This window comes from Pungitius pungitius, chromosome 13 (genome assembly GCF_949316345.1).
Source record: "Pungitius pungitius chromosome 13, fPunPun2.1, whole genome shotgun sequence".
Lineage (NCBI taxonomy): Eukaryota > Metazoa > Chordata > Actinopteri > Perciformes > Gasterosteidae > Pungitius > Pungitius pungitius.
Window position 1 is genome coordinate 16317266 of NC_084912.1, and position 23327 is coordinate 16340592.

The 23327-nt window shown below is 46.4% G+C and overlaps 1 protein-coding gene across 2 annotated transcripts in view; it reads right to left on the minus strand.

The window, feature by feature from the left end:
* The window catches only part of fgfr2 (fibroblast growth factor receptor 2), a 33315-nt gene extending 17046 nt beyond the window's left edge, over window positions 1-16269 (minus strand). For both annotated transcript variants that reach the window (XM_037464921.2, XM_037464924.2), the window contains exons 1-8: window positions 15958-16269; window positions 13760-14014; window positions 9250-9440; window positions 8379-8523; window positions 6493-6744; window positions 6099-6173; window positions 2733-2902; window positions 1322-1445 (exon numbers count right to left, since the gene is read on the minus strand). In XM_037464921.2, the coding sequence (XP_037320818.1) occupies window positions 1322-1445; window positions 2733-2902; window positions 6099-6173; window positions 6493-6744; window positions 8379-8523; window positions 9250-9440; window positions 13760-13940 (1138 nt within the window). In that variant the 5' untranslated portion in view covers window positions 13941-14014; window positions 15958-16269. The remainder of the gene's footprint in view (window positions 1-1321; window positions 1446-2732; window positions 2903-6098; window positions 6174-6492; window positions 6745-8378; window positions 8524-9249; window positions 9441-13759; window positions 14015-15957) is intronic.
* Between the last annotated feature and the right edge of the window lie 7058 nt (window positions 16270-23327).

The window sequence follows — 23327 nt, forward strand, 5'->3', positions numbered from 1 at the left end:
TGAGATGCAGGTCGAAAGAAGCGTGGGGAGGCAAACCCAGGGGCATTCCATGGTGTCCCATGCGAGACTGCTGAACTCTGGGTAACCTAGCGGCTTGGCACACAGGGCCCTAAGGATCCGAGGCAGAGGAAGAGAGCAGGGCACGGCACAGGATGCCATGGGGCTCCCAACAAAGGGCCGCCCGGCCACTGGGTGCCAAAGAGCCAATGAGCTTTGACTCCTCGTTTGTGTCCACTCATCATGTGTGTCTGCTCGTGGGCGTTCCACTGTGGCCCTTTCTATCACGGCCAGTTTGAACTGGTTCCTCTTGGTTTTAATAGCTGATCCAGCAGGTCATTTGGACAAAAAAAAGTGAGTGAGTGATAAGAACAGCCTTTTTTTACGTTTTGCCTCCTTTTCCCTGCCTCCCTCTCCCCTTCCTCCGTCCGTGCCGCTATAATGGAGGAAAATGAGGCAAGAAGTTGCAGGGGGCAGTGGCTGCAGAGCGTGGCGGGGGTTTACTGCTTTGCAATAAAACAAAACAAAAAACTGAAATATGCAGTCTAAAGGAGAGCTTTAGTTTACTCCAGAGGGGAGCAGAGCAGGGGCCGCAGTTGGGGAGCACATGTGTGCGTGCGAGGACCTTCACGTGTTTGTGTGCATGGTTCTTTAAGCCTTTTTCGACTTGCCGTACTACGTAAACGGATCCCTTTGTAATTCATGTTGCCATGTCTGTAAATGCAGGAGCTGACGGGGAGTAAACTCAGTTCTAAAGAATGAATTCATTGTGTAAAAAGCATCAGGTAATGCATCTTGAATATCTATATAAGGAAAATAACTATACGTATTACCAAGGAAACACTTCATCAAACCAAAGTGTGCTGTTACAGTAGGTCTGCTCAGAACAATGGTGACAGTGGGGAAATCATGCCGACACACAGCTCTGGTACCTGAACGCTCCTCTTGAGCTTACTTTAAAAGAAAAGCCGTTAAATTAAACTTTGATTGTTTGTATTATGATTTGAATGAGGCCAAAGTAGAGCGCCCTCGCCACCATTGGACGCCAAAGTTGCTGTGCGCTCTTACGCACTGATCCATCTTCATGCCACCCCCCCTGTTGACCCGACTGTCTATCGATTCTGCAAACTGAGCAGAAAAACACTCTTTGCTTTGCTTGGTGCGATCCAAAGGTCACAGTGTTGGATCTGATCCTGCTGTAATACAGTAGTCAGCACGATGAGTCCTCACATAGTGACATCAATCAGCACAGACACCATTCTCACTGTGACGAACCCCTGCCTGATGCAGGCGTACTCGGAGCTTGAGGCGGTGTTGTACTGACCCACTACATCCAGGGTGTAGGTGTGGTTGATGGCTCCGAACTCGTTCTCCACCAGGCAGGTGTAGTTGCCCTTGTCCGAAGGCACCACACTCTCCATGATCAGGGTCCAGTGCTGGCTACGCACCTGGGAACAAGAGGCAGGGGGTTACACCGGCACAGTCAATGTTACGCATGCTAATGCGCATGCTAAGGCAGGGAGAGCTGGCGCTAGAGAGGAAGATGAAGATGAGAATAAAGAGAATGAAGAATGAAGAGAAAACGGAGTAGTTTCACGCACAACAAGGTATTTGCAAAGGAAAAAGGGTTTCGCCCATTGTGGAATCCACAGGTGTGAGTTAACAAAAGAGCTTCCGTCTGAATGCTGAAGAGAGACTGGCTGCTGCTTGTACAGGCCTACATTTCACACAATGGAGAGATTATGCCACAGGGCTGGGCTCAGGTACGCCTTTGTCCAGCATTTGTTGACAAAAAGAGAGAAATGAGCTGCCCGCAGTGTATCTGACAGCCCGACGGGATAGTTTCCGTCGTGTCGTGGCGGTTTTTTGTCACGCTGTAATGATCGCGCCGAAAGAGACGCGGCATGAGCAACTACATCAACATAATCTGCTCCTAAACTTTCCAGGCAGGGAGGTGTGTTTCCTCATTAGCTGTCAGTCATTAACCAGGAAACTCCGACTTGTTCAGCATCACTGCATCTTGCAGTGGTTTTATTTCATAGCTGTCTAATTCCACTGTTATTCCACTCTATCAGCACGGCACAAGCATATGCAGTAAATGCCATTTGATTACAGAGACAAAGGGAGGCATTTAAAGACAAAATAACTAAACTCTGTATGTAGAATGTTTAAAATGAAGCAGCACACTGAGCTCCTTCAGCTTAGGCTCCTACCAGCTCAGTAATAGTGTTTGTCAATCACAATTCACCAACATAAGAATTGCATGCTAGAATCACAAACAAGTTCCCGACCAGAGCCAGTGGAACCTGTTCTCCCCGATTGAGTTACCTCAGCATTCTCAACTCACTTCCACTCTGACACTAACCAGCGTGTCTATACGTGACTGTCTGGCGCCATTTAACCCTTAAGTCGCTGACTAGACTTTCTAATTGTTGAGGGTAAAGAACCATTTGGAGTTGCAGTGAGAGGCTCTGCACAATGTCCCGGTGGGAAGAGGCGCACGGATGAGCAATTCCAATTTGGCACCAGAACCCTGCCCTCTTTTTCTAAGTCTACTCTCCTCCCGTCTCTCCAGTGAAGGGTGGAAAAGTGGTGGAAGGACGGCCAGAGAATGATTGTGAGAAGGACAGATCGACGTACCTTGTAAATGCATTCGCAAAACAGCCAGAGGTGCAGTAGCACAGAAAGCACGTAAAAAGCCACGTAGAAAGTATGACGTGTAATGTTTATCCTACCTTATACCCTCCCATGCGGTCCTCTTGGCGGAAAGGCCTACTGTTTTTAAGCCAGCGCAGCCTGGGCCGGGGGTTGCCTCCCGCGGCACAGCGGAACTTGACTGTGTTGGCAGCTGGCACCGCATGCAGCTTCTTCTCCATCTTCGCTGACGAGGTCCAAAACGGAGCGCCTACAATCAGAGAACGCTTTGTGTTCAGTCAGGCTGAGGTGCCCTCGGCATTAATGGCCTGGCTCCAGGGCCTTGGGTTAGCATGACTGCAGAGGAGCAAAACCTGAATCATTCCTAATACCCCCTCCCCCATTACTTGGCAGCACTGACTGATCCGCTGTCTCCATAACACAACCCAGAGCTCACTCTCACACAGTTACATAAAAACGCACGCATTCCCTGTAGGCTAAGCAGGGTGTTGCAGACGGGGGGAAAACACACAACTCTGGAGGGAGATGGTGCCTGGGCGTTGCCAAGCGGGTAACTAGACCATCACATTCAATTTCAACTCAGCTCTTTCTTCTCTCCCTCCCACTTCCTCCAATTACCGTAGCTCCCCTGTTTATCTGTAGCCTGGCATGCTTATCACCTTCGGAATGATGTGCCGCCAGGGGAGAAAGTCAAAAGTTTTGTGTTTGCATTTGTAGAAACCTGTCACGCTCCTTGTGTTTCCTCCATTCTCAGGTTTAGTCTTTGCTCCCAATGTCTTTCAGTCAGCTGGATTTCCCTCTGAGATCCCCCCCCCCCCTTTCTTTTCCCTTTGCACCTGGGTGTGTGATTGCCTCAGCAGATGGCACTCAGAGGGGAAGAAAAACTCTAAGTCAGACAACAACCAAAAACGGTCCTCCCCGTGTAGCGAGAGGACAAGCGATGTTGGGAATACCCACAGATAAGAGCACTAACGACCATCCAACATGAGATAACCTCCGTGGGGAATATTTCCTTCACTCTCATTCCCGCTGCATCTGCATACTATCACACACCTCCCGGCGTGTTCTCTGGCACGCACATGCGTTCAAGTTGCACATACATAAATTCAGTAAACAGGGCGCTTCATTCCTGAATTGATTAGTACGGTGAGTGCTCAAACTATAATTAGTCCCGCCCCCTTGCCTTGTTACTTTCACTATATGTGCTTCTCTTCCTCCGCCTTCACCTCTCAGTCCCCCTTCCATTTCTCCCCATTCAGTCTCTCTCTCTCTGCCATCCCTTTGTCAGATCAGGGACAGATTAGGTGGGGACTGGCCCATTGCACGGTTGGTTCTTCAAAACAACCTCTGACCTCTTACAAACTGGCAGCCGGGTCTGGAGGATGAGGTTAGGACATGAAAGGTGAACGGTACTGTTTCCCATGCTCTCTGTCCGGAGGGGCAGCACTTCAAACGAGACGACCCCCAGACCTCTCTCCAGATGACGCCAAACTCTAGTTGGCCCAGCTGCTGTGAACTTCAGGAAGCCCCAAAATCCTAAACATCCAGATCCTCACTCACCTCTGTTTATCCAAAGCTGGCTTGAGGTGAGCTGAGGTTATCAAACTTCTAAATGAGTCAACATTCTGTTTCTCCCCTGACAAATAATCCTGATCGGTTTATAGATATATAGGACTTCGTGTCTGATTGAGTCCCACCCACTTCACAGAAGTGGGATGACCTCAGACAAAATAAAACATTTAAATCCCTTTGGTGCCATTAACCATCCTAAAAGCTCAGTTGACATAAATGTGGTTTCCTTTAAAATGTTTTTGTTAAAATCTCATGCAACATCATATTAGGATATTTTTCTCAAACCTTTTTCCAGTAATAAAACTTTCTTTACAAAATAGTCCGACATTATTTTAGAAATATCTTTCCAATTTAAAGTTGGAACAGCACACTGGAAAAGCAATTATTTATTCCTTTGAACAAATTTCCACTTAGGTGTCCATAACATCATACAACAGAACATTAGTGAGGATTTAATGTTTTTAAGTAGATAGATCTGTTCCTCCATGATGATTGACGATGTAAAATAAGGAGATCAGAGTCAACCTGCTCTGAAACAACAGTAATGCAAAGCAATGCTTTGGACTCCATGTGGCTTTCTAACGCCTTCAAGTGGCATCAGTGCTACCCCCCCTCCCCCTTCCTCAGAACACAGCTCCCCTCACGGATCCCTGTGGAGGCTCTCCCATGTCTCCTCTAAACAGTTTGTGTGGTTCAATCTTCTATACAAAGTCCAACCAAAGCGCTGTGTTCTGCAGTGGCCTGAAGCCCGATCACTTCTGAGTGCAAGAAAAGAAGGAAAAGCCACAAATACAAAGCTACACCCCGCAGTCTCCACTCTCATTCCCTCCCACGCCTCCGTCCACCCTCCTCCCTCGCTCAAGTCCACGGGGCCTTGGCCCAGGCTCCACGCCGTAATAAGAGAAGTGCTGGTTGGGATCCAACCCCCCTCCCCCGCCTCTTTTCCAGCTCCTCTTCTTTCCCTCTTTTCTTTAAATAAAAATCTTGGGTTCTTGAATTTTGAGGAACAGACACAGCGAGAAAATGCAACCTCAACAGCTCAACAGCTTCACCTTTGTTTCCAAACAGCTCTTATCACCAAACTGGCTGCATCTTTTCCCTGTGGGGGAGTTCCTCTCTCTCCCCCATATTTAATGGCTTTCAGGCAATTACAGTCAGGACAAACGGGGAGGAGGAGGACACGCGGTGAGATGAGATGCGTGTGGAGAATTTGATGTAGAAGCCCTTTACTTCAGTGAATGTATGTGCACATGAATGCATCCATGTGTGCGTGTGAATACACCGATAGTACTCACTCACACACACACACACACGCACATGCACAGGCCCATCAGGTGGGTAACTGGGTCCAGATGGATTGTCTTTTATAATGGATGAGCCCAGCTGACTGGCTGGATGGCTCCATGAGGCCTGACTATACCTGAGGGACACCAGCTAAAGGAATTTCAGGAATCTCTGTATCCCATGGAGACATACGTACGCACACTCACTCACTCACTCACTCAATACAACACACACTCCGATAGCTCACTCTTTAGGCTTTGACAGAAATGCTAAGGTATATAAACGCAAAGATGTGTTTTTTTCGCCATTGCAGCTGTCTGTATTGATCATAATAGCTAACCCTTAACTGTGCTGATAAAGACCATTATCTATTTTCCTAATATTTCCCTTTGTCTGCCAAATGTTCTGAAAGTAAAGCAGGATTCATTTCATTACGATGCATTTGCAACTTCTAAAAAATGTGCAGTAGTTACTAGGAGAATGAGGATTGAGTTAATGATAGAAACGTTTCCTGAAAAAATGATCAGACCAGCACAGCCACTGGCCTACTATTGTTGCTTTATCCCTCTTTTTGTTCCTCCCATACTCACTTATCTGCTCTCTGTCCACCCCGGTGTCCTCCGATCGCTCAGTGTCGTCCTCGTCATCCCCCGACGAGATGGCATCTGCACAGAGTAACCATGGTTACTGTCATCCGTTTCACCTCCGGCGTACAGATACTGTACGTACTGTATCGCATGCACAAATGTTCCTGCAGTTTCCGGCGAATTTGTAAATAAAATGCTAAATTTTCCTGTATGCGTCTTGTATTTGACTGTCTTTACACACACACACACACACACTCCCTGGAACCGTGTCGTTCGGGAAGAACATAATACAGTCTATTTATGCTTGATCAAATCTACTCCATGGCCGAGTTGTGTTGTCCAAGCCTAACCTTCCTAACTCCCTGTGCCATTTTCACCTGGCTCTTCCCTGACTCACCTGTGACATTCACTATGAAGCAGACTGTTTTTTTGCCCACGCTGGTGCAGGTGTACAGGCCTGAATCCTTGGCCGTGGCATCCCGGATCTGCAGCAGCTCCTGCTCTATGACCGTGCGATTGTTGGTGCCCACAGAGCTGCCGTCTTTGGTCCAGGTGATGGTCCCAGACGGCGGCAGAGGGCAGCTCAGCTTCAGCAACTCCCCTGGGTGCACTGAGCACACCGTGGGCTTAGAAATTCGGTTTGCGTCCTCTGCATAGCGGATGGGGAGGGGAGGGTGGAAAGGCAAAGAAAGGATTGGAGAAGGAGAAGGGTGCACAGGAATGAGGAAGAGGTGGGAGAGGAGCAAACCATAGTGTAAGAAACAAATCTCGACATAACCAGAGGCACTTAAATCAACTTACATAAGAGCAGCAAAAAGTCGTAACCACAGATCAGTCCTTTGAAATGAAACCCCTTAGAAAACACCACTGTTCAGTGGTCAAGTTTGCAGTGTGATTGCTGTTGACAGGTTCAGAGCATGCATTTACGGCCACTGCAGGATGTGCAGGGTGGTTTGAGAGCAGGTGTGAACTGGACATCACTGTGTTGAGAGACGGTGTCCCACCACCAGTACCAGCCCGCATCCCTTTTAGCAGAGATTACAAGCAGCCAGACAGATCTCTGCAGCCCCAAACAACAAGGTAACTACAGCATGGCTGTCCGTAAGAAAGGAAAGCAGAGGTGTCAGGTGGGGAACTTTCACTTTTTTGGGAGGGTGTGGGGACGATCATTTGGTTCTGCACTAAAGCTTAGACCAAACTTTGACCTGGCTGTAGCCTGGCGCTTGGGTCTGACTCCTGTTTTTCCATCTCCCTCCTGGTTCTCTCTTAAAACACAGCCATGGATGCTCTACAAATACAGCAAGAAGCCTTTGTCGACTCCAAAGTGCATAAAACCTTCACTTCTGGGACAAAATCCAAGTCCGTCTGTGTGTGCATGTGTGTACACCGTGTCCCCTCACTCGTACAGCTCGACGGAGCAAACGAGGTGAATGTCCAATACATCAAAGGCAGATTGGAGCTGAGGTGGCCCTTTCATATCAGCACACATTTTATGCGTTAACTCTAAACTGTGAGTGAATGTTGAGCAGAAGGGGTGAAAACCCGCCTGAAATGAAACATGGCGACTGCCACATAAAAAAAAGCCAAGGCTCTGGTAGACTTGAGCACACACACGCACAAATGTGTCCATCAATGTGCTCAGATGTCCACCAACCATAAAGAGAAAGAACATCTAATTATTTTTAATGCAGTACAAAAATGTCCCAAACATTTGTTTTCAGAGGGAACTGAAGCAGTGGGGCAAACAAGAGATGGATTAAAAAGATATGTGGGGGTGGGGGAGGTAAGTTGCACCAATGGAAAAGAAAAAAAGCCAGTAATGAAGGTATACTGTATGTAGTGTTTGACTAAAGTCTGATAGGTGTAATTAAAGAGGCGTGCCACCGAGCCCTTCCTGTGACTCAATGCACCTTTTTAACAACTTTCCAGCCCCTTTATTTGCCCGGTGTGTGTTTTAAATGTAAACTATACACACACACACACACACACAGAAACACTCCAGGCTTGCTGGAAAGGGAAAGTCATTCCGCCACAAGCAAGCGGTGGAGGCATGTGTGCAAGCCTCTAAACGTTCCACATGGGCAAGTAGACACACAAGGGTACAGTTCTTGTATTGTCTTCTTTTTCACCTCCTTCATCTCCTTCTCCACCCAGGGCTTAGAGTGTGAGCTGTGAGTCTCTAGACTGGGGCAGGGGATGCCTTTCACTGAGGTCATTGACATGAAACTGTTTTAGACAAGCCTGAGAAAAAGAAAAGAAAGGACAGTAGACGAGTGTATGTACCTGGAAGCACCGTCAACCAAGCAGTGTGATAGGAGATCCCAAAAGAATTACCCGCCAAGCACGTATACTCCCCAGAATCTTCAAATGTTACATTGGGCAAGTCGAGAGCTTCTATCTCCTTATCTGTGGTGTTAACACCTGCGATCTGGTGAGAAGGAGAAGAGGAGGAACAGGAAAGGAGGGAGGTGAAGGTTGAGAGCAAAAAAGGAAGGGGGGGCACAGAGAAGGGGTTGGGGTGTGGGGAAGAGAGAGAGAGAAAAAAAATGAAACCCAAAACACCATACGAGAAAATAGGAAGAGCTGGATCACATCCTACAAACACTACGGGAGAGAAGGTCCGTGAGCCCCAGGACCACCAAGAGACCAACAGCGGGACCAGAACAGCACAGCAGGTCAGGGACCGAGCCCAGGAAACCACCCCGGGGAGAGAGGAAGGGTAGGTCGGGGTCAGGTCTCGAGGGTTTACCTGGAATGACAGTCAGCCAGCCCGACTGGCTGGCGTGGCCTATATAATTGGAGACGTTACAGATATACTCCCCGGCATCTTTCTGCGTCACGTTGGTGAGGGTGAGCATCTCCACGTCGGAGCTGTTAATGCCTGAGCGCTGAAATCCACACACACAAATACTTAGAAACTAGTGAAATCAGACAAATACAAACATGAAAACACTGTGACTGTATCAATACAAAGGAAAGAGGAGAGAGCAGGAACCAGCACCTCGAGGCAGCATGAAAAATACCTATCAAAGCAATGAGGGGTGAAATGTGGTGATTACTTTCTCCATCTGACAACTCCAACAGAGCAGAAAAACCAAAACAGAAAGTCTGAATCAAGAGAAAAACCACTAAAAGAGGGAGTGCGGAAAGGTACCTTTAACACTCGGACATATGGGTGTCCGTCAGGGCCGTAGCGACTGCCGTTCCGGCTGATGTGCTTCAACCACTGGATATGAGGTTGGGCGTCGCTGTAGACCTTGCAGACGAAGCGGGCGTCCTCCCCAACGTGAACCGTGATGTTGGCCGGGAGACCGGCCTGGAGAATGGGCCGGTGGGGGGACCGTTCTGTCAAGAGGGAAGGGGATATGACCTTTAGGAGCCCGGTTGGTCGAGTAAAGAGATATGTCGACCAGCTGGGGAGGTGTCTCAAAAAACGGTGCCAGCTTTGGAAGGAAAAACACTTTCGTAGCAACCCATCTCCAACCGTCTGCATTATTTTACAAGCAAACATTTGGCCTGAAAATCCAAACAGAGGAAGACCTGTTAAACAATGCCTCATTTAAAAAACTCTACCCGAACCTCACAACCAAAGAGAGGAGGCCAACAACCCCCACGCTGACAGCAACCACCCACCACCACCACCACACACACCAAATGACATCACTAAGCTTCGGAAGCTGCATTGCATTTCCAAAACAAAGCCTCAAGGTGTACGTGTGTGTCGCAAGTGGGTCAGGGGGGGGGGGGGGTGGTCAGACATGGAGGTCTTGGATCTAAGAAGGAAAGCTACAAAAGGGAGAGTGAATGGGTGCAAGAGGAAGAGAGGGATCAACAGATGGGAAGTGCAGAAAGTAAGAGGCAGAAACTTCTCCCATATGTCTGCCTTTCCTCCTGCTCCATCTTTCTGAAATCTGTTGGATCAGATGGTTCGCCCCTCCCCTGCTTCCCCATCTTAAATGCCTTGAATTTGACTTGACACGTTTGACTTGTCAGCAGTTAGTAGCTCTTTGGAGAGGATGTCAACGTTCATTCACATCGATAGAGTAAAATATATGAGAACAGGTGAGAAACTTTTATGCCTTTTCAAAACCCAAGATTAGTCCAGAGGGAATTTTTCATTATATTATATAAAGCAGAAAATGCAGTCAACAGCTATAAAAAAATGATATCGTAGGCCTTCCTTCTTTCATAGATTTGAACTCGCTACAGAATAAAGACAAAAAAAGAAAAAGGATTAAAAAAATGAAACTTCCCGAGCTGATTCCTTTAACTAAACCAGCCGTTTGTTTGTTACAATGTTTATGAAACCGACAGCTCAAAATCCAGCAGATGAAGCCTCAAGGGGATTGAAAAATAGAATATAATAATATAAGAGATCCCATCATGGCAGCATTTGGGAGCGCATCATACGTTTGATGCATAGTCGAATCAATACAGATTGATCAGCCTTTTACACAATTGACTGATGATCCTAATGACCTTGAGCCAATAACACCAAATCACATTGTGTTGATGAAAGGAAACCCAGTTTATCCACGTGGGCTGTTTGAGAAAAGAGATGTGTATATTAAAAGGAGATGGCCACTGATAGTATTTGAATGACTTGTTCTGGAAATGAACACTTCTCGCTCCTTTTTCCCTCTCCTCTTTCCTCTGTATCTTCCTCACATAGTCAAATCCCGCAAATTTTCACCCCTTTTTTGGCCTCTCCCTCTTTTCTGATGGCAGTGTCTTTTCACATTCAAATCCTGCCTTGGCTTTTTTTATTGTGACAAAGGAGCAGCTCCGTGAACTGGCTGCTGCTGGCATCCATGGCAACTGCACCCTTTGCTTTCAGCGACCCCTTCATCGCGACCCCCCCCACCCAACCCCTTTAACCCGCTGGTTGACCTCTTATCTCCAAGGATCCTCTTCGGGTTGAGGCTTGAGTTGCCCTCCGATTATAGCTCCGCTACTCTGGCGTCTAGATATGAATCTGTTTTCTATTTTCCCTTTTGGTGAATCTGCCAATGCTTTTTTTTCTCACAGCAGAGCTCAGGCTGACGCCTGAAAATGTCTTGTTTAGATGAATCCGACAGTTGAAGCTCCTTTTGATATTCTGCTTACAATGATACAAAACAGAAGGGAGAAGGAGAGAAGCAGGAAATCCTCACACACACAGCGTTTTTTATGACTTTTTATTTTAAACCTGACGCACATGTTTGCTCAATGACTTAAAAGGTGACGCCCATGATCGCTCGATCACCAAATAATAACAACCAAGTTTGGAGAGTGCCAGCCTTGAAAGGCGTGCTTGGTTTTACTCAAGAGGTCCCCGCTCAGCCAGGTAGCAGCTGATACGAGCCTGTGAGATCTGGGTGGAGTGAAAAGGTGTTTTCTGGCATATCAGCAACGCAAACAAACCCCCAACCAGCCCCTACATTGAAGATTAACAGCGGCCAACGGCTGGCTATTAAAAGTCATTGTGTGAGGCCGGAGGATTCAGTCACACCAGCGATTCGTTTGAGTTCAGGTCCATTGCCATCGCCACAGCCACATTCAATGTGTGTCGCTAACCTGCCAGGTGACTCTTTTATACCTTAGCAGCCCTCTCCCACTGTGTACAGAGCACAGCGTCACAGCTTGCAGTTCCTTCCGATTCCCCACTTAACATCGGATTATCAACAGTCGGGTAAAATGGTCTTGTCAATCGCTGCCGTGTTCACAATACAACACGAGCTGACTAAATTGTATTAAGTAAGGCAGTAAAAACTTGATTAACAGTAGCTACCATGAAGCAAATCAATAGAGAAACGTGCCAGGAAAGCAATTACAGTTGCACTGTGCCCAGAAACCAACCATTTGTTAACAAGCATCCTTCCTCCTCTTTTGAATCCCTGAGCGTGAAAGATACGTCCTTGTAGCCTTTCCTTATTTAACAACGCAACTCTTTTGAAGCCAGTCAGCGATCTTTCTGTAGAACAGAGTTTGGCGTGATCCAACCAAAGGGTTGAGGAATCCTGCTGTGTTTGCCATTATTGTTGGTCGGTCCGATTATTATAATCACAGAGACGGCGACAAGGTAAACACTGTAGATTCTGTAGTGGCCAAAGGGACAACAATAGGTCTGTTGTGTAGAGCTTCCCTTCCAGTGTTACAGCAGCCGCAGGTAAACAAACTAGCTCTGTAGAGACACCATTGATATGCTATTTGATGAATTTACAGCGGCGAGGTCCTAAACATCTCTGTAGAGGGTGGGACCAGCTAACATATACTGTATGACCTACAGCTGACACATACAGGGCAGCCCACCAGGAGCAGTGAACGAATGGAGACTGTGACAAACATTCATTCGCTCACGCACAGACACACACAGCTGCGGTCAAATCTATTTTAGCTATGTGCAGTGAGGAAACTGACTCAGGCTCAGATAAGCAGGCAGGTTCTGTGTGCCCGGTTGATTCCTCATCATGTGACCCCTTAGGTCCAGCCACTTAATCTTCAGTCACATGACTTCACCGCTGCTCAGTAATCTCTCCATCTAAAGGAGAAGTCAAATATGCACAAATCCTCTTAGACCATTCCTGGAGGATTGTGTAACTGTGGCCATGTAATGCAGCTTTAAGGCCATGTGGGGCTCGGAGCCACACTGTCTGCGACAGGCCGACTAAAGCATCAGCAGGAGAGGAGAGCTCTCGTCAAGGTAGGAAAGGATGAGACCTGACCCGTGGGGCAAAGGTCGAGACGTGTTACAGAGCGCATGAATGCGTGTGGAGAGAAACTGAGAGACACAGAGGTCGACTCGGTGGCTTAAGAAAAGTGATGCTCTGTTGTTGGCCCAACTTACAATTAGCATGCTGATTAAAGCCCGGGAACAAAGGGCTTTGGAATGTGAGTTACCATCCATCACAACAACTCTAATCAGCTTCTCTCTGACCAGACTGGAGATACAAAGGGGAAACATTCATTTTTATGACCCCCAGAAAAGCTCTCAAAAACTTTTCTGAAGAAGTTTTACTTCTGTCCAAACAAAATGTGAGTTTGCAGAAAACGGGGCGTGTTACGGGTCAAATTAAGAAATCCTCTTCCCAGACCAGCCAGTCATGAGAGAAATGGCAGCATAAGCAGTGTCCCACCCTCCTTCACAGCTCTCCCTTGTCCTCCCACTCGGGGGTCACAAACCTGCCTGCACTATTCAAGCACGCCCTGAACTACCGCAGACAGCTAGAGAAATAGGGCGAAAAGAGAGTGTCAATCAATCGCCTCACTGTGAACAGACACCAGTCATGCTGAGGTCAGTTATTTTTCTCCACCTGGTTGGTTTATTTGAAATCTTACATAATCTCTATTCCTCCCACTTGGTTAGGGTCTGGGGAAAACATTTGTGATGTAAATGTATAAACATGATAGGAAAACATGTTATTTGTTACTATTCCATCTTCAAAGGGATGAAACATAGAAAGCTAAATATCCCTCATTTGAAGGCCAATCCATTCCCATTAAAGTGAGATAAAGAAAGGAATTCCAATAAAAGTTTGTCAAAGCTCTGAAGTCAGATTTAAGGAGGGAAAACAACCATGACAGACCTTCAACTGCTCTCCAACACCACCCAAACAAATGGCTAGTCCTCCTCCTCCACCTCCCACACTCTTCTTTTCTGTCCCCTCGCGCCCCCCGCTGCTTACCTTCAGGTTTCAGGGCGGCCTCCTCCTCCTTGGTGGCGGTGAGGGGGGGCCGGGCCACGCTGACGGTCAGCAGGGACAGCAGGACAGCGGCCAGAAGCCAGGTCCACAAGGCCATCCCGTTAGTGGGGGCAAAGGCTCCCCATGCTCCCCGTCTCCACCTCCCCCTGGACACTGATCCCATCTGAGGGGGTCTGCCCAACCATCAACTGCTGTCGGTCAGCCTGTCACTCAGCAGAATTCACCCAATCACCTGGGCTGAGAGGTGGATGAGAGAGGGATACAGAGGGATGGGGAGGTGGTGGCGCAGTGATGATTGTAGAAGTGGACAGAAGACGGGAAGAAGAAGGGGGGCATTTGTTAGTGTGGAATCATTTATTTTTTTGTCGTTTTTTTCATCACCATTTTAACTAATTACTTCATTTTTCGGCAAGGTGAGATAAATGAAGCAAGAGAAAGCAAACGGAGAGACGGTGTTTCAGAACGCTGTCAAACAAGCCTTTCACCATCAGACATACCGAAGGTGTGAGGCACAAGCAGTCAACTATCTTTGTGCTCATCGATAATTATATGCTCTGAAATATGTATTAGAGAAAGCAGTTCACAGTCTAACCAGTTTAGAGCCTCCCTAAAGTTAAGTAAAATGAAGTGTCTTCTCCATCATTATCATATTTATTATTTCCATCAAATTCGTATCAAAATATATGTTGTATTGTGGACGAAATATATGTTTTGGAAATATCCCTGGAGCTGATTGGACAGCATGTGAGCCCGTGCGCCACAGATGCGCCAGACCTGTTGCCCGCGCGGCTGCATCCGTGTCAATTGTATCAGTAAAAGGCTCTTTTTGCCTGTGCGTGACTTGATTGTGGAATCAGTTAGTTTTTAATTGAAAAGCAATATTGTAAATTGAACACACGCACGCATACACACACACACACACAGGGATCTGTTTAGCCAGACATCTGCGGTACAACCGCGTCTCTGGAGGTTTGGTGAAGTCACGCTTCCCGGCGCTCCTCCTGCTCCAGCTGGACAGATCGATGCTTTTTTTTTTACCCGCAAGGACACATGTATCTTAGCTTTTGGAGAGAGCCCATTCTGAAAGCGTGCAACCTGATTTCTGGTGATGTCTTGCCTTCGGGGACCACGCGCGACACGCGCGCAGAGACGTCAGGAGGACAGTGAACCTATCATGACGTACTGCACCGCCTTAGTGTTACAATTAAAGCAAGACAATTCCGCATAGTTAAAGCGCACACGTATGTGTTATTAACTAATTGTAAACCAGTGCAGGGATCGACCAGTGAGTTCACCTCCGTCCGGAAACGTCAGCAGGAGGAGTAGGAACCAGAATAACCTAGAAACCTCCATTAGTTTGTTGCGTCTTATCATTTAAAAGTGCAAAAAAAAGATTTCAATATAAGCAAACGTATAGTACTGAATGAGTGAAGGGAAAGAAAGAGGAGGATATCAATAAATAAGCTAACATAACACTGAAGAGAAGGTTTCATTGACTTGACAATGTGCTGCTTAACGTATTTTGTCCTCTTGCTGACGGCATGACATCTGGACACATGAGGGACTTTGCCCACCGCTTTTCATTTAAACCGGCTGTTGAATGACATTTCTTGGCACTGACTGAATTCCTATTGACATTCAAATCAGTTGGCTTTATCCACAATGGGGGGCTCGTTTGGAGCTGCTCAGTGATTTAGAGCTCCGGCACCGAGCAGTGAAAAAACAACTGCGGTCACGGGATAATTGGCACCAGAAATGCAATGTAGAAAATTAAGCAAAGTAATAAATAACCAGGGCACTTGTTAATCGGCCCCAAAGTGATGGTGCAAAGAGCTGTGTACGTCCCTTGCCTACTTCAAGGGTAGATTTCTCTGAATCCACTTTAATGGAGGATGGTAGAAAATAACATTGGGGTGTTTTGTTAAATTCATGGAACCAGAAGTTTAAAAAAAAAACTTGATGGACAACTTTACATTTTACAAAAAAGTGAAATAAAAACATTGTCGATGACAAAACTTTTTATTTCGACTAGAATGAGTGAAATCCTTTTTGATGCACAAATCAGCCGTAAAGTAAGACAAGTACCAGGAAGACGCAACGCAGTTGTAAAACCACGTAGCCCGCGTGCCATGACAGCCCAAACAGTGACAGATGAGAGCGCGTAAACAGAAAAGACTTACCAGGGAGGAAGAAATCATGGAGATCTCTGTTTTAGCATGCGCAGACAAGGGTTGAGAAAGCATGAGCTGAATCTGTGGGGAGGAATGTCTCCAAATGGACAATGCACCAAAAAAAGGATAAAAAAAGGGACTGCGAGGCGCTGTCTTTCTTTCGGTTTATTATTCCACAATCAAGCCGGCATCCAATCCGATCACAGGATATATTCCACAAACGACCGGCAGCGTAGTCCAACGCCATGCAAAGAAATCCCAGTTCACACGCGTTAGTTATCCATCAAAACACCTCTGGAAAAATCACACCGCTGTACACCCCCCCCCCCCCCCACACACACCCCCGCTCCCCCTCAACCCCCACTCGAAACTTTCTTCGCCGTCACCAAGTTCCTTCTGGGGCGCAAAACATGCCCAGCGTTCCCCGGGCGGCGCACGTCTTAACGGGACAGAAAGTTCGCAGCCGCTGCGGCGGCGAGACGGGGTTTACAGAACAAAAATGTGCTGGGGGTGGGGGGCGGGGGGTGTAGTCGTCCGGGGGAAAATTGCATTAAATCCCATCAGTGTGCGTTCCCTCGGGTGTGAAGAGCCGCGTTCTGTCCTTCCGCCGACGGTCCTCGCACTGCTCCTCAGACGCTGCTCAGGTTTACTGAGGATTTTTCTCCTCCCATACGTCTCCACACACTGCACTCCTCCTTCACTCCAGTGGGTGTCACCACCCCCCCCCCCCCCTTCCCCCCCACCCCCAAGCACCCCAAGTGTAATTCGAGCCGCTTCCTGGCCGCAGTGCCTTTGGGCCCTGCCTTCCGCCGCCCATCAAACTTTACTCGCTTAAACGTTTGGGGCCCCCGCTCCGCTCCGGGACCGAGGGACCGCTTTAACAGCGCCCCCCAGTGGCAGAGGCGTGGCACCTGCACGACGAGACGCACGACATCCAAACCTTTGTTTATATGGACGCACGCAGACACGAGTTTCCAAGGAAGGAAGAAGTACCAAAGAGTACCACAAAAAAGCGGCATATTTAAAGAAAGTATTAACAGCTAAATTACCTTTCAGACTTAGTACAGAGAGTATATCATCAGTTTATATGTAAATATGATTTATTATGGAGCAATCCATGCAGCCTAACAATTATCAGAAATGATGGAACAAAATTAGGACATACAATATAACGAGATGTCATCTTAACAAGTACCATCGTTGTTATATTTTATAAAGTAATATAATAGATGACTATAGCTTTACGTTAATTCAGTTATTGCCTCTGCAATGGAGTTTAAATATGACGCTGAGATACAGCTAAATTATGAGATGAGATGAGGGTTGAGACATGCTGCCTCCCTAGAGTCTTGCTCATGACACTTCAACAAGTCCACCATTACTTTGCTATTATGCCTACCACGGATGGTGTGGAAAATAAGACCCTAGCAACATATGCACTTTGTAGCAGCAGAATATCTGCAGGAATATATATGAAATGCCTTTCGGTGTACTTTATTTACAGGTCTTTTGCAGGTTGATTTTACATAACACAGTATGTGATAACAGGAAAGATGAGAAAGAAAGTGGAAAGGACAAGTGGAAGGATTTTATGGGAATTAGGAATAACTGAAGGCAGTAACTTTTCAGATCTTGCACCGTTACCCAGAGAGATGCTGCAGGCTGGCCCCCTGTAGCTGGTCTCCCATCGCTTCAAGCTGTCCTCCTCATAGGTTCAGGCGTTCTGCTCTGAAAGAGACGCAGCACAGGATAGAAGACTAACACTTTATTTTCTATCTCAATTGCACTGCTGAAGCTGTCCTCTATTTTTCAAATAAGGGAGGGACAACTCTTCCATTCATATTGAAAAGGGCTTTTTCTGAGGTAAAGGTTTGGACTGGGAATGAAAAGTTCCCCGTCTGTTTTTCTCTCCTCTCCCATCTCCACCTCCACCAGTAGAGCCATCAGATAAAAAGGGGGGCTGACGGGTTTGCCAGAAAGAAAGAGAGAGCGAGAGGTGAGGAAGTAGAGTTTAACTCATTTTTCAAGAGCGGCACAAAACACCCCCCACTGTTTCTCCCTCTCTGGGTGTCTCTTTACTCCTACATGAGTCTATTTACCATCGCCCAATTTATTTTCTGCCGCTTGGACATTCCACATTTGAAAGAAACCTCATCAAGCAGCGTCCCGTGGGCCTTTGACTGAAAACTGGATGGACTCAATACCCTGCGCCGTGGTATCCGTCATCCTGTCATTGTCCCTCTTCATCTAACATCTTTTCTTCACACCTCTTTCGTCCTTAATCCCTTCTGCGCCAACAGCCTGACACTGTCTGGATTTGGGAAGAAGAGTGGGAGGGAAAGGAATTGGCGAGCCTGATTAAGCCGTCAGCATCTCAGATAAACATATTGATTCCTTTGTCATTGCTGGAGAGGTTTCACCATTAACCTTGTGTTAATTGTGGGAAAACCACTTATTGGTGTGATGATGAGTGATGTTTGTGGCTGAGTCAACGGCCATTTAGCACGCCCCCTGCTGCTATGTTAATCCATATGCTGTTGAAGAAAGTGCATCAGCAACTAGCCGTTACCTCCCTTTGTCCACTGACTGGTTACTGACAAAAGGGATTTTGTGGAAGCACACAGACCTAGTAGGGATAGCTGGGGATAGCTTGCATCTACCTGATTATTGAAGTGATTATTATTATGAATCAGTACACAAACTGTGTTTGAAAAAAAGGATTCTGAGGAAAAATTCTTATCCTTCTCATGCAGGCTCTGTGGATATTCACTCCAACTAGGAGGCCCACTCTGGCTGCTCTGCCTCGACACCGGGCAGAGTCCCTCTGCTTTTAGTCAGCGGGTCGTCCCCCTCACCGTCATTGATATGCCGTAATAACCTCATCCAGAAAGCTGGCCTCCGCTATCCACTCCTCCCCCTCAGCAGGTATCAGAGAGGAGTGATGGCGGGGGAGTGGAGGGTCAATCAACTAGATTCCTCACATGTTTCCACCTCAGTACTCCAGTGTGTTTCAAATAGCTGGGATGCCACAGATTGAGCTCGCAGTAGTGCTCAGCTGAAACACAGGGAAACAAAGCTAAGAGGGAAAGTTGGTCTGGAATGGATGTTGGATGAAGGTTTCACCTTCCTCAAGCTGAAGTGCAAAGAGAGGCACTAGAAGCTGAATGTTGCTTCATATCACTTTTTCTTTGGTGAGACACAGAAGAAATTAAGAATTCATTGATCTTTTCGCAGACTTTTAACAGCTGCAGTGATTATTGTCCTTTTTCCGTCTCTGTTAATTTTAGTGCCTCCATTTATTTTTCCTCAATTTCTTCCACGGATCAGTGCACATAAGCAGTGTGCTCACACACACAAATGCATTACCCAGCTCATTGGGTTCAGAGAACAGGTCACTACAGTCCTTCTGGGCATGACTCCCACTGTGCAAGTCGGGACCTCAGCCTGTGCTGATGACGTTGGAGTTTGACTTGTTTGTCTCCCCGAGCTATCTCTTCTTTTAGGGACTCACCAGCTCAATATTCCTCTTTATTTAGCACACATCGTGACTAAGAGTTGTGACTACAGTTATTGCACAATGAGGGCTATTGGAAGTTTTTAAACTAAAAAATTATTTTTTTTCATACAAAAAGGAGAAAGCATTCCCACCTGTGTTGTCCTGCTGTATCATTGCTCTGATGACAATTACAACGTTTTGCTGAGCAAACACAATGGTCTAGAATACCATACCAGTACCCCATGAAAATAACAGAATAATAAATCAGTACACTTCTTCAGAAATTCGCAGTTTTTCTTCCAGCTGTTGGCTTTAGAACAACTAAAGAGTTATGTGAGACTTATTCAGGTCATTTAAACAATTCTTTTTGATTACTGATTTCAGAATCCAAACTTATGTAGCAGCATTGTTTTTTGAATAGATGTGTTGCTTCTCTGTTGTCCCAGGGAGTTAGACATTAGGGACGGCTGCAGTGATCCCTGAAGTTACACATAGAGGAACTGCAGGAAGTCTGGTTAAACATTACTTGTGTATTGGTGTATGTACGGACACAATTTGTTTCCCAGAACAAGCAGCAGCTCTAAGGGGACATGTCACAGTGTGTTTGCTTTGAGGTACCTGCATTGCTCTCACCAGCAGCACTGTCAGCTGCTATGAAGAGAACTGATGCTATCTCTGAGGATGGACTCCCTTTAAAGGCAGTGGCTTTTCTGAATGACTCTCACTGCATTTTGGAAGCAGGTGTTTCCTATTGAAAGTCTTTACGCCATTTGAGCACAGCCTGTCCTCTGGTGGATCTTTAGAGAGCGCTCATTGTTGCAGACGGTGATAAAGCGAGGACTTAAGAGTGCTAAAGAAACAAACCAAACGTATTTAGGCTCACTCCGGAGTGCCCACCTCAGAGAGAGAGAGTCATGCATTCCCAGCATACGCATAGCTTTCATTGTGATTATAGATCGAGGAAGGCCCATGAAATAAATCACAAGGTCAGTGAATGGGCTGTCCGACCTTTGACCCCAGGGCACAGAAAAGACTCTGCTCTATGTCCCGATGTCATCAGCAAGTCATTACTGCCAAGGCTCTCAACACCTCTACCCACCCACCCGAAGTTATAGTACTCAACTGCTATTGGACAAGCTCCCTGGCCACGGCACCTAAATCACTCTGCAGAGCGGCAGTTATAGACTTGACCTTGGCCCGGTGCTGGTTTACATTCCCTGCTCTGTTTATTGTTACTCTGTGTCTCCGCCCACTGCTCTGGCCAGTGGCAGGGGCGGCACAAGACATAACCTATGGGTGCATTAAACCATATTGCTCTAACATGTAATATTTGGTCATGTTAGTTATATGTACCCACTCCTTTCATGTTACTAATCTTTCTTGTATAACTCTTCTTGTATATCTATTAATAATGCGAAGATATGTCAGTGGGTATGTTTTCCCCAAGTGTGGTTGACAGAGTTTGTTGAGATGCAACTAAGGCATTGAAGCAAAGCATATGTTTTCTTAAGAGACGGTGAGGTGAGCTGAGGTTAACTATTTTGAGTGCGAATGCCAATCTGACGCCTTATTTGAGCAGAACGGTCTCCTGAGGAGTCACCTCCTCGCCAGGGCCCTGACCTTTGGCCCCTTGAAGCTGCTTCTGCAATAGATCCAAAGAGATAGATAGAGAAGAATGCCAAAAGTGGCCGGGATGTATAGCTAATTAAACATCTCTGCACACCCGATCATGACGAACCATTCCTGAGCACACAGTAACACCACCACAAGATACGTGTTTAGAAGGTTGTAGTTAGATTCTCCCCAGTTGTTTACAGATTGACTGTGAGCAAGTGGCTTCAGGTTGTAGCATGCCCACCTCCACAGCACAGGCTGAACGATCTGTGTTGTTTTCCACCGCTGGTTGCTTGCTATTTCCAATCACAGTGTTGAATAATGGCATCCCCCAAAAAAACATCACTCACCATCTACCCACTTCTGTTTCTCCTGTCCTCCTGCCCATGGCAATTGCATAAACCCTTAGCTGTACAAAGCAGGGTAGATTAAAAACTCTTATAAGGCCTATAAACTAACCAAGCACTTATGAAGGCACCTGGATAAACTCCTCTGCAGAACTGAATGCCCCTCAAGACAAAAGACCCATTGACTAATTCATTCATATAACAGATCATACCTACACCAACTTTGGCGACTTGCTAGGCAAAGTCCTTACAATTACAATCATGTAAACAGATGTGCATGTCTGAACATGTGTAGACTAATGTACACTTCCCTCGTTGGAAAGCTGCAGTACAAATAAATGAATCACGATGAATGCTCACATTTTCTTTTAAAGCTCTTAGCAGCTTGGATGCCCCGTCAGTGTATATTCCATTAATCATGATCAGATCACTCAGGGAAAATGGGACAGGGCCAATGTGCAGAACTGTTCCATCAGAGCAGGAAATTAACAAGGAATGGTGAAATTGTAAATGTGGTTTGTGTCAAGTACAGAGAGCAGAAAACACTTCACTGTCATTTGAAATGTGGTAAAAAGCTTCTGAGGATTTGATTTGGTTTTGTTTGTGCACATTTCAAATGGGGTATGCCTTTCAAGAGGGTTTACAAGCTGTAAATAATGTCTATGAAAGGCCAATCAATGATTCGTTAATGCTATTAGTAATACAACATTTGAAAGAAAAATGATTGGTTGTCAGATTGTAATAAAACAACAAAAACTATTTCCAAAACTATGGAAGAACCCTTGATTGATGACTAAACGCTAGTTACACACCAGCCAAATAGCTTGTGCTCAAAAAATACATCCTTAATAGTCAGTGAATTCACTGACAATGGCACAATGTATATATGTCATTAATTACAGTTTATATATTGATTTAAATATTAAAGAGTAATATATATTAAAGACTTAAACAAAAGAATTTCTATGTACAGTCATGATGCATAGGTTGGTTTTACCTACTGCTTGTTTGAAGCTAAACAACCGTCCACAGAGTGGATGTGTTCTTGTGACAGGATGACAGGCCTGCTGTGTGGGAAAACTCCAGCTTGGAATTACTGTAACAGTAAAAGTCAGTCCCTGAGAATCCTGATGTTCACACTGAAGGCCACTCCCCTGTCTCTAAGCCCGTAGTAAAGCTCCGGAGAGCCCCCCCCCCCCCCCCCCCCCCCATCTGATCTACCAGGCACGATCTGTCATTCCTTTACTGTGGGACTGTAAATCACAGTGACAACAAACGACTGGCCATGCTACACACTACCCACAATCCCTCACAGACAACTGAAGGGGGGGGGGGGGGGTGGAGTTTCGGAAGAAGAGGGGGGCGACGTTTTAGAGGGGACAAAGAGAAGAGAAAGGGGGAAAGGGGTAGGCAGACTCAAAGACGGGGGCCAAAGGAGAGGACACAACCCATCCCGTTATCCATCATATTTACTCAAAAGCCTTTAAATAACTGCTTCCACATTATGACATCCTGTAGTGATTACAAAGGACCACATGAGGTTGCCAATTAATACGGGGCTGTCAGAGGGGTTGATAGGTTGAGGAGTAGGAACGATGGTGACCTCTGACCATAGAACAGAGGTGGTGTGGGGGGGGGCAGTTTAAGTTTCACACCCCGTCTTCAACGCAGCACTTTTCAGGTTTTGTAAAAGCTGAGGAGCATTTTCTTTCCCTGAGAGACATTAGGTACTTAAAAAGTAGACAAAAGGCTAGGGAGGTAAACAAGAGCAAAGGGAGGAATACCAAAAAATAAAGAAAATAGGAATAAAGTGGAATGAAGTGGAAATAAGAGGGAGGAGAGAAAGCGGAACATGATCGTAAATCAAAGATGGCGTGAAAACACAGCACCTTTGTGCCCTTCCACCGAGGGGCCGGAAGGTT